Source organism: Lolium rigidum, chromosome 4 (genome assembly GCF_022539505.1).
Source record: "Lolium rigidum isolate FL_2022 chromosome 4, APGP_CSIRO_Lrig_0.1, whole genome shotgun sequence".
In the NCBI taxonomy this organism is placed as follows: Eukaryota; Viridiplantae; Streptophyta; class Magnoliopsida; order Poales; family Poaceae; genus Lolium; species Lolium rigidum.
Genome location: NC_061511.1, coordinates 48,673,533 through 48,684,444, shown reverse-complemented (window position 1 = coordinate 48,684,444; position 10,912 = coordinate 48,673,533). Strand labels below are relative to the sequence as shown.

Below are 10,912 nucleotides of genomic sequence, written 5' to 3'. Positions count from 1 at the left end.
TTTTTTTCCCATGGGCATGTTTCGAGTCAGCATCAGTTATATAACATTTTGATCTTCATGATTGAAGCTTTAGCTAAGGCAATGAGCATTGTTCATATCCATCTCGCGGATGTTTTAGTTTCCGTGAAGGTTATCTAAATTTTGACATTGATACCGTAAAACTGGTTTCTAATTCTCATAAAATAATATAATTTCTGGTCAACTTTTTCTTTCTAATCTGAAAAAGCGCACAGACTTGGATCTGCCTAAGAAAAAAATGTAGTAATTGCAGCATTACAAGGAGTATAAACTGAATTGCACAAATAATTTTTATAGAGCTATATTTATTTATGAACAATGTCTTTGCGAGGCTGAGTAGCATGATGTCTTGAGCTGGCCCGGAACCCAAGCCCGTTGAGCCCAGTAGCCCGCCAAAGCCCATCAAGCAGTACTAGTAGTCGTCTCCATTACCTCGTGCCTGCCTGGTCCACACGTCCGTCCCTCCCTCATAATATCTCTCCTCTCCCCTCCACTCGTCGTCGTCGCACCCATCTCCGGCGAGATCCCCCACCGCCCGCCAGCCACCATGTCTTCCGTCTTCAGCGGCGACGAGACCGCCCCCTTCTTCGGCTTCCTCGGCGCCGCCGCCGCCCTCGTCTTCTCCTGTAAGCACCCCTCCCCCCAGATCTCCCCCACCCCCTCCCCCAGATCCATCGACCGCTGACTCCGACCCGCTCTCTACCAGGCATGGGCGCGGCGTACGGGACGGCCAAGAGCGGCGTGGGCGTGGCGTCGATGGGGGTCATGCGCCCGGAGCTCGTCATGAAGTCCATCGTGCCCGTCGTCATGGCCGGGGTGCTCGGGATCTACGGCCTCATCATCGCCGTCATCATCTCCACCGGGATCAACCCCAAGGCCAAGCCGTACTTCCTCTTCGACGGATACGCGCACCTCTCCTCAGGGCTCGCGTGTGGCCTCGCCGGGCTCGCCGCCGGCATGGCCATCGGCATCGTCGGCGACGCAGGGGTCAGGTACGCCATCGCTTCCGCTTGCTGCTGCCTCTGCCTCCCCTTACGTCGTTGATCGGGCGGTGCTGTGTAGATGGTGGTGACTGAATGCAGTAAATCTCGTGGTAGTTGGTGTGAACTAGTATAAGTTCTCATGAGGTTGAGTTGCAGCAAGAGATCACGCCATTTGATTGATTCCGTGTTGTGACACGTGATATGCTTGATCAGAGTTGTTTACTGACGAATCATGTGTCTCAGCATGTTAAACCACACTTCTAAGATAATGGTATGCTAGTAAGGAGAGAACATCAACCGCAGTAAAGTTAGTGAGGCATGATAACTCTGATTTTTTTTTTATAAAAAAGCAAATCGTTCCACACTGTATCTGAAATTCTGAATGTAGCCTACATTATGAGTTCGAGATAGCAAGCTGTTCTGTTTACGGTTCGTACAGATTGAAAACCACTTTTTCTTGTGGCATAGCTCAAACACACAGTTTGTATACAATGAACATGCTAGTGTTGGATTAATTAATTGGTGCTTTTGGAATGTCTTATTAGTAGATGTGGTGTGAGATTTCATAATCACAGTCCTTCATTAATGGTCCTCATGAGTTATGCCCCACTTACAATTTCTAAAATGATTTTTGACTAGTTTCTTATTCAATACTCATGGCTCTTCTGTTTGGTCACAATGACCATATCTGATAGACTAGCATGACCTCTTGTCTCAGTTATAGCAATCATACCGTTTTCATCTGCATATGGCTCTTTTGTTTGGTCACAGTGACCATATCTGCTAGACTACCATGCCCTCTCGTCTCAGTTATAGGCTTATAGCAATTGTACCATTTTGATCTGCATATGTGGTTGATTTTTTTATTTAACTAGATCCTCCAGTAGCCTGCTATAATAAATACACTGTCATACTCTTTAGGGTCCTTGTGAGTTATGGCCCGTTTACGCAATCTAAAATATTTTAAAGTTTCTTATAGAATATGTTTAACCTCTTCTATTTGGACACAATAGCTATATCTGTTTGGCTACCATGACCAGACCTGTGGTCTGAGTTAGACAGTCACGAAGTCATACTGTTTGGTCTGCATACGTGGATACCTGGTTGCTTTGTCTTTTAACTAGATTCTCCAGTGGCCTGCTGTTATAAATTCAGCATTGGTTGGCATGGTGAATTTTCTATTGTCCCCTCTCTTTTCTTCCACCTGGAGCATTGTTGTACGCAGGGCCGGGCCGGCAAAATCAGGGGCCCTGTGCGAAACCCGAAAATGGGCCCCTATCTCATTGACCAAATATTACTAATTAACAATTACAACATATATGTGTCTTAGATGTACGTTTAAAGTGAAGAACTACTATCGACACTCAAAGATTTTAAACCGTGGTAAGATCGTTTGAAAAATAGAGGAATCATATATATATAGTTTAAAACCCCAACCGCACATATGGTCCTACCAAAAAGACTTAAATCTAATGGTTTTGATGCATTTAAACTATAAAAGGAAAATTATTTCCCATAATCTCATTAGCTGATAGCATGTAAAGCTATCCCAACAAGTATATTATATAGATAAGCCCATTATAAGAACTATCCCCATGATAGGAATACAATATCACAATATCAAATTTACGTCAATCTCTATAAATCAAGATCAAGGAAATTAATTGTTTGATTTGAATATGAGAAATCAAGATATTGTAGTACAAACTTTCTAATATATTTAAGACTTGAAATAGAAATTTGTTTCAAAAGTAGTTATAGCATGATTCATGCATGCAACTTCTCCGAGTTTTATTCAAAGCTCATAAAAATAAATAATCAATCATTATGTATCATAGGTATAGCATGGAATAGAAAAAGTGGGTGGAAAAAAGCATAACGAGTAAAGGAATCGAACCTGCAATCCAACAACGTAACGTAGATGCACGCGTGGTAGTACAACCAATTGAGCAAGTTGGTTTCGATGTTAACAACTGAAATACGTTACAATATATACGTATTTAAAAGGTCAATTTAGAAATTTTGGGCCCCCAAAATTTCTGGGCCCTGTGCGGCCGCACGGGCCGCACTCCCGTCGGCCCGGGCCTGGTTGTATGCCAAGTATTCTTATTTCTTTATGTTGCCAGTGTTTACTGGGTTTTGTACTTATGTTATCTGGAGGTTACCTTCCCACTATTGCCAGAGCATTCTACAGATAACCACCTTTTATTTTCAGTCTGTCAAGATAATGATTTGATTCTTTTTTTTTTCTTTTTCTTTTTTGCCTCCTCTACAGGGCCAATGCGCAGCAGCCAAAGCTGTTTGTGGGCATGATCCTCATCCTCATCTTCGCCGAAGCTCTTGCTCTCTACGGCCTCATTGTTGGCATCATCCTCTCCTCCCGTGCCGGCCAATCCCGCGCCGACTAGAACAAAGCCCTTGCAAGAATGGTGCACACTGTCCCACCGTTACATTCTATTCCAGAGGGTTGATTTCTTCCTAGAGACTGTTTTGGCCTTACGTTGTGGTTCTTCCTTGTCCATATGAACATAATGTGGGTGGGATCGTAGAGGTCTCCACGCCCTCCGTCTCCTGTAATTTTATTCGGTCGGCAACACAAAGCTATCATGTGTATTACTTGTATTTAGCGCCTACTGTTGTTGCGCTGTTGTATTTAATTGTTTGGAATAATAATTGGCGATGAGCCAGTTTGGACGCGATGAATGAATAAGCAAGTTAGACCTAGTTTTATTTCTCGAGATGTGCAGTTTATGATGCGTCTGTGATGTTCTTTGTGGTTATATTTGGTGGTACCAGAACCAGACATGTAGTTCCTAACGATATTTTTTTTGTAGCTACTAAAGGAGAATGGTATCCCTCTACAAGTAAAAAAGCAAAGAAAGCGGCGGCTCTGTCGTTTTGAAATAAAAAAAGGTCAAATTTTAAGAAACTTCAGAATTGTGCTTGATTTTGTTTAGAAGTCGTATAATGTAAACTTTGGCATGCAAACTTTGACCAAGTTTATAGAAAAAAAATGATGAAACAACTAGTATAATAATATAAGGAAATCATATGAGAATATATTTCATTATGTATCTAACAGCATCGATTCGGTACTATATAAAAATTTATCAAATTTTGTGTTGTCTGACTTTAGAAGAAACTTGTAGGCCTCACTTTTGGGAACGGATGTAGTCGGTAATAAATCCGGAGGATAGAAAAATAAATTATTTGTTGAAATTTCAAAAACTTCGAATTGCTTATGAGCGTAAATGTTGAAATTTTAAAAGAGACCTAGCCATTGCGGTACAAGCCTCCTGCCTCGCCACAAGCCCGCACATTTGCTACCTCGACTCATTGTCGTGCAACAAGCCTCTCAGGGCATGTAAGGCGAGGCGTTTAGGTAGTGGCGCTAGAATTTTTCTCCCGGCTAATGCCAGGTGTAGCATGCAAATCCCCACCGCGGGCGCTTAATTACGAGCGTCGATACATGAAATTATGTTAGGTGCTTAGTTGATTTTTCCCTTAAAGCATGAAAATCGAAGAGAGTTTGTTGACGAAATAGTAGAGGCATGTGATTGCAGCTCCGAACACTTAGACAAACGCTAGTATTAATCCAATGTGGTAAAATTATTATTTTTATTTACCTAAGCGCCAAGCTAAACGCCTCACTTTGTACATGCCCTCATGGCCTCCCCCTCGCCGCAGCCTCGCCCTGCGCCGCCATAGGAGGGATGTGGCCGTCCTCTCATCCTACATCCCAACCTCACGCCTACATCACAAAGCAGAGACGACACGCAGTGGAGGCCCTACCGGGTTTTAAATTCCGCAAATTTTATCTACATACACCTACATACGAGTATTTAGCTCATAATTTAAAATTTGGCAAATTTTATCTAGAGTAAGTAGCTCATGAAATTAAACATGGTTTTATGAAACTTACCTATAGCAAAAAGGACTCGAATTGAAATGTGAAGAAATAGCGGGGGCGGACGGTGATGAAAGAAGAAGAACCCTAGACGAGAGAAGGAAGGGAGAGGACAAGAAAAGCAGTGGTCACTCGACCCGACGGCACCGGCGGCCACACCACGCTGCAGCCACGGCGGAGAAGATGGAGTACGCGGCGGCGGCGGGGACCGGAGGCGGCTACTACTACTACCCGCCGGCGCAGCCGCAGCCCTCGCAGACGCAGACGCTCCGCCGCCGCCCGCGCCCCGCCGCCCGCTGGATCAAGCAGTGGTACGCCCGTCCGCGCCTTCCCCTCCCCGCACCCTCGCTATCTGTATCTAAGATTGACGCCGTCGTCTTGAATTCCTCTCCGCTGCAGGATCCCGCAGGATCTCGCGTCCCCCGGCTCAAAGTGCGCCCTTTTCAAGTGGGTCAGAGGTACCTCACGCACACGCGCTCCCTGAATCTTCTCCATTTCTTCCCCTTCCCGTTCCCCGCGGATCAGTAGATTGGATCGTTAGCCGAACGAATTGGCAATGTCGACGGTTTTGCTGTTCATGTTATCCTACGGAACAAATTTATCCCATCCTCTGTAGTTAGCCACTCTCTCTCTAGACAGTGTGATTTTCTGCACGTACTAATTAGCAATCGGCTCCTCTATCGCAGAGGACGTGTACAAGAATCTGAAGGAAAATGGCGGCAAAGGGGGCACGCAGGAGCCAGAGGTGCAGCCGCGCAAGGTCGAACCGACCACGGAGATCCTCTTCCTCTGCAGCTATGACAACTGCGGCAAGACCTTCGTCGACGTGGCCGCCCTGAGGAAGCATGCGCACGTGCACGGCGAGAGGCAGTATGTCTGCCAGGAGCCCGGCTGCGGGAAGGTACCTCCAGTGAAAAAAAATTATCTTAGGGATTTACAACTGCATATGCTTTTGTTTGAGAACTTACCAGCGAGTTCATGCTCATAGGTGAAATGGTGTTAAGCTCTTTATGTTTCATATCCACAAGGACCTTTCTCTGTTTTGCAAAGTTACTAATAGATTTAAGGCCCAATGATTTGTTACACTGCAACTTTACATCGAAGACTTTGGGTTGTTTCATATACTGATTGCTTATATGAACCAAACAACTATTGTATGTATGCTCACTGTTGATGGGAGAGTAGGATTTATAGCTACGCGTCTGTTTTGTATTGTACAGAAATGATGAGTGCTTTCTGTTTGATTTGCAGAAATTCGTAGATAGCTCCAAGTTGAAGAGGCACAATCTTACTCACACAGGACAAAAGGATTTTGTTTGCCCACAGCCAGGCTGTGGTAAGGTAGGGATTTACAGAGGAGGCAGCATTTTCCACTGCTAGTGCTAATTCTCACCATGTAGTCTAGTTACAGTGTTCTTCTATCTAATGATGCAAAACTAAGTGGCATGTTAATTCCATCTAACTCAAGATGTTTATCTTATTTGATTAGATGGACTTAATGAAACTTCCTCTGATCCCTCAAACCTGTTTATGTTAGATTCAATTTCTCTGTGGCTGATTTGAAAACAAAAAGTACTGCAAATGCTTGTGCTTTCTTATAGGTGAATCCTTTCACCACAGTACATTTGTCGTTTTAACAAACATATCTTCTGAATTTCAGGCCTTCTCATTGGATTTTAACTTGCGTGCGCATCTCAAAACACATGCTATGGAAAATTACCATGTATGCCCATTCCCAGCATGTGGCAAAAAATTTACAAGCGATTTCAAATTAAAATGCCATATCAAGGCACACGAAAAGGTATGTTGCTATAGCGCATTGACTTCTATGTTCATCTTTTAGGTTGATCTTTTCCTTCTGTTCATGCTAACTAATCTATAACCCCATTTCTGAGCCATATAAGAAATATGTTTAAATATGGCTGAACGGGTAAATGTTGTGTTAACCAGCTATTTTTCCACAGCAAAGCTCTGCAATTCCAATCTGTCCCCTCGACCTTAATGCATTATTCTAACTTCCATGCAGCTGCTCTCTTTTTCATTGTATTATAAGTTGCGCGTGTACTGTAACTCTTTGTATATAGGAGTTATGTTTGTAGGTGTCTTCTTTATCGTTTAGTGTTAGTATATAATTCATGAGATCAAAAGGCTGAGGATTACATCGAAAAGAAATTGCTTTCCATTTTGTATTTACTTACATGTCAGGTGGTGGGCAATGCTGAACAGACTGGGGATTATTCTGTTTATCGTAAAAGTAAAAGTAGGACAGTTAAGTTCAATGAAGTTCTGCCGTACATGTTCAGTTTTATCCCTGACATACTTGATCCACCAAATAGAACTGCAGTGATACAAACAAGGAATAACACAAATACATTTTAGTTGGGGTGTGATGTTAGTTTGTCAGATTTGTGTCTTATTGATTTACTATAAGTATCCCAAGTAGATAAGCATTTGTTAGAATGCCCATGGTGCCACACTTGTATGATGTAGTTTGCAATTGTTTATATGAATCTTGGCAATGTTTTACTTATTGTGTTTATTGTGGATATGATGCAGACTGGGTCTCCTATTGCAGTGCAACATACGCCACCGGCAGAAAAACCACCAAGCATTATAAAGCCTGCCATACAAGCAACCCTGAAGCCTACTGCGCTAGCACTACCAAGCTTTTCCGCTGAGCGCCCTCATGTATGCCCCTACGAAGGCTGTGGGAAAGCCTACATCCACAGTTACAAACTCAACCTTCATCTCAAGACTCAGCACCCTGAACACGGCCAAGAAGATAATGGTAGGTTCGCAGCACCTTCAGGCGAGTATAATTATGCCGAGGCCAGTGACCCTGCACCAAACCCGAAAAGGAGCAAGACAAACCAAGCACACAAGGCCCCTCCACCTAATGCCTATAATGTCAAGGTTTCCAGCAGGATGGGTGTTGATACCAGTGGTGCGAAGAACCAGTGGCCAGGCAAGGGTATGTATGACGATGACAGTGAAGAGACCGAGGAAGATCATGGTGGTAACAACGTCGAAGATGGCTGGAGATACGGTAACCAGAATGCCGATGATGAGGAAACAGAAGAAGATGAAGACTAACCGAACATTCAGCCTTTTCGTGTTTATCCTGCTGGAGCATGCGCCCTAGGTTGATTAGATGCTGTTGTCTACTTTTAGTAATTTCGGTGTAAGCTGAAAATCAGCAGTGAGTGAAACTGGGGTGTTTTAATTGTGGTAGAATTAGATGGCAGGGTGTAAGAAGACAGTTACTGATGTTGTTTGGTCATTTTGTTGAGATGGTCCATCTATGTGATATATCTGCCCCCAGCTTGTGGTAGTTAATATTTTCTGGATTGTGATGAAGCCATAGCTAGATGTTTCCTTCTTTTTTCCTTCTAGTTGTGCTTCTTTCTCTTCAGCCGCTGATTTGTCCCTGTCGCCTGCGGAAAGAAGCTTAACTACATGGAAAGGTATTTTACTGTCAGGTCCTCCCTACAGTTTTCAGCTCAAAAATTAAAAAGGGAAGGTATTATGCCATGTCACAAATGGTGATTTAGCTGGCAGAGCATGTCACTTGAGTTTGATGGCGAATAAATGGTGAGTTAATGTTCTTTTTGTTTTGTTGAAATTTATGGATAGCTCCAAGTTGAAGAGGCATTATCTTACTCACACAGGACAAAATGATTTTATTTGCCCACGTCATGTGGTAAGGTATGGCTTCACAGTTTTATATTGCATTTTTTTCTTTTAATTCTAACTGTGCAACTTACAATTTTTTATACGGGCATACGGCTGTTCTTCTGTCTGACGATGAAGAACTAAGTAGGGGCATGCTAATTCTATCTAACTCAACTTATTTCACTGATTTGATTAGACGAAATTAATCACCTGATACCTCAAACTAGTTTTTTGTTTTAAATTCAGTTATTATCTTTAACTATTGCTAATTTGAGATCTTCCTAATTTCCCCAATTTTTCATCTTCATGTTTGCATATCTATACGTGGCTGGTTTGACAACAGAAGTACTGTAAATGATTATGCTTTCTCATTGATGAATCCTTTTGCTCTGGTACATGTTGCATCTACCAAACGCAACCTCCAAATTTCAGGCCTTCTCGTGCTTATGTGGGCACCTGAGAACACATGTTGCAGACAATTATCACGTGTGATTTCAAATTCAAATAACATATGAAGGCACACGAAAAAGGTATGCTGCTACTTGCTAAAGTTCACTGACTTCCATCTTCATCTTTTAGGCTGTCTTTCTTTTCTTTCTATTCATACCCACTAATTTAAAACCCCATTGAACCATATCAGAAATATATTGAAGTAAAGCTTTACAGTGCCAAACTGTGGCCTGTAGACCCTAGTGCCCACTTTTATCCGTGCTTATAAGTTACACTTAACTGTTATTCTTTTCTGTGAAGTTATCCTTGTAGTTCTGCCAAGAAAAGGTTATCCTTGTAGATATCATCTTTATTCTTTATTATTGACAGAGGTTAAGATATCTAAGTCTGAGGATTACAACGAAAAGCAAATTCTTTCCATGTTTTTACATATCCGTATGTCATGTGATGGGAAATTTGGAACAGACTAGCTATTATGTTGTCTATACGCTTGACAGTAATATTTGTTTAGTTCCATAAGGTCTTGCAATACATGCTAAGTTCCCCCCTTGATATCCTTGATCCATTGAGGCAGTTCGCTAATAGTTCTGTCTACAAAACTATGCCTATGGTCATACAAACAAGGCGAAACACAAATGCATTAGGTTGTAGTTGCATCTATTTTTTCAGATTCGTAATACTGATTTACAGTGAGTCTAATTACTCAACTAGGTAACTGTTCGTGAAAATGCTGGTGGAGTTACACTTAAATGTCCTCCCGCGCTAGCAAGTGATGCCTAGGACCAAATTAGTCATGCTAGCAAGTGCGAATGGATGCAATTGTAGGCTGATATTTTAACAGAACGAAGCATTTAGCACTACTTTTAGTGCTGATCACACTAATCTAGTTGTTACTACCATGTGGAAGTTCTGTTTAAACTTTAAACCTACATCCTTGGAAAAGTTATAGAAGGCAAACGAAACAGCAAGTTTCGTCCCAAATGGATGGAAGAAGAAAATAAAAGGGAATACCCCACATGACAATGAGAATCTTTCTTGTTTCGGCAATTGACTAGAAGAATCTTGATTCGTCTCCAACTACAAGCAAAGCAAAGACTATACTGAGATTATTGCGTCGTCTCCGCTACAAGCAAAGTGAAGCAAAGAGAAGCTAGCAGAGACCTGCCATGCCTTACAGGCTTTGGGATAAATTCCATTATTTTCATGCACTCCTCCAGGTGTGCGCTTATGTATGTGGCCTGTATATACCGATCTGAAATATGAATACTATAAACACATCAGTTGTACATGTTGACTGTATCGCTCTCCGGTATTTTTCTAATCAATCCTACAGTGTTTGAGTGTTCATTTGCTTGACAAACATGAGGATGCTAGGGGATCATGTCCAGCACAGCAACCCTCCCAAAGCTCAACACAACAGGTATGCAATTAAAATCACGTACTTAAATGTATAGAATAGAAGCATGCTGCTACGGTTTGAATTTTTTTTTGTTTCTACTTTACTTTCCGCATGTAGTATGCTCTTCCTTTATTTTGGTAATGGAATCTGAGGCCATGGCCCTTCGTGTGGAAAACAGAAATTACCTGCATTTCTTAAATATATGCATGTGCATATGGTATTTCCGGTAAATGAATCTGGGGGACTTCGTTATCTTCAAATATATAAAATATCCATAAAGTTGGCCAAATGCAAAGTTAGGTGGCTGCTAAATATTCAGTCTAAAAAATAAATAATCTAGTATATTAGAGTAATTTTATTTTGTTTGTCAAAGATGATTCTTTTGAGTAAGGTATAACATTTGCGCTAAGTGACAGATCGACTGTAGCGCGTGCCCAGCAGCTGTGGAACGAGGGGGAGATCCAGTGCTTGGTGCTTGTGAGA

At 42.1% G+C, this 10,912-nt stretch overlaps 2 protein-coding genes across 2 annotated transcripts; both read left to right on the top strand.

Moving 5' to 3' along the window:
* Positions 1-506: 506 nt before the first annotated feature.
* Positions 507-3,739, top strand: LOC124708376 (V-type proton ATPase 16 kDa proteolipid subunit). Its single transcript, XM_047240053.1, has 3 exons — positions 507-644; positions 725-1,010; positions 3,277-3,739. Exons 1-3 carry the CDS (start codon positions 566-568, stop codon positions 3,407-3,409), a joined length of 498 nt encoding a protein of 165 aa, XP_047096009.1. The 5' UTR covers positions 507-565; the 3' UTR covers positions 3,410-3,739.
* Positions 3,740-5,045: 1,306 nt separating this feature from the next.
* On the top strand, positions 5,046-8,064 carry LOC124708232 (zinc finger transcription factor YY1-like). Its single transcript, XM_047239920.1, has 6 exons — positions 5,046-5,219; positions 5,308-5,366; positions 5,595-5,809; positions 6,160-6,249; positions 6,569-6,709; positions 7,465-8,064. The coding sequence occupies exons 1-6, from the start codon at positions 5,092-5,094 to the stop codon at positions 7,999-8,001; spliced, it is 1,170 nt and encodes a 389-aa protein (XP_047095876.1). The 5' UTR covers positions 5,046-5,091; the 3' UTR covers positions 8,002-8,064.
* Positions 8,065-10,912: the final 2,848 nt, after the last annotated feature.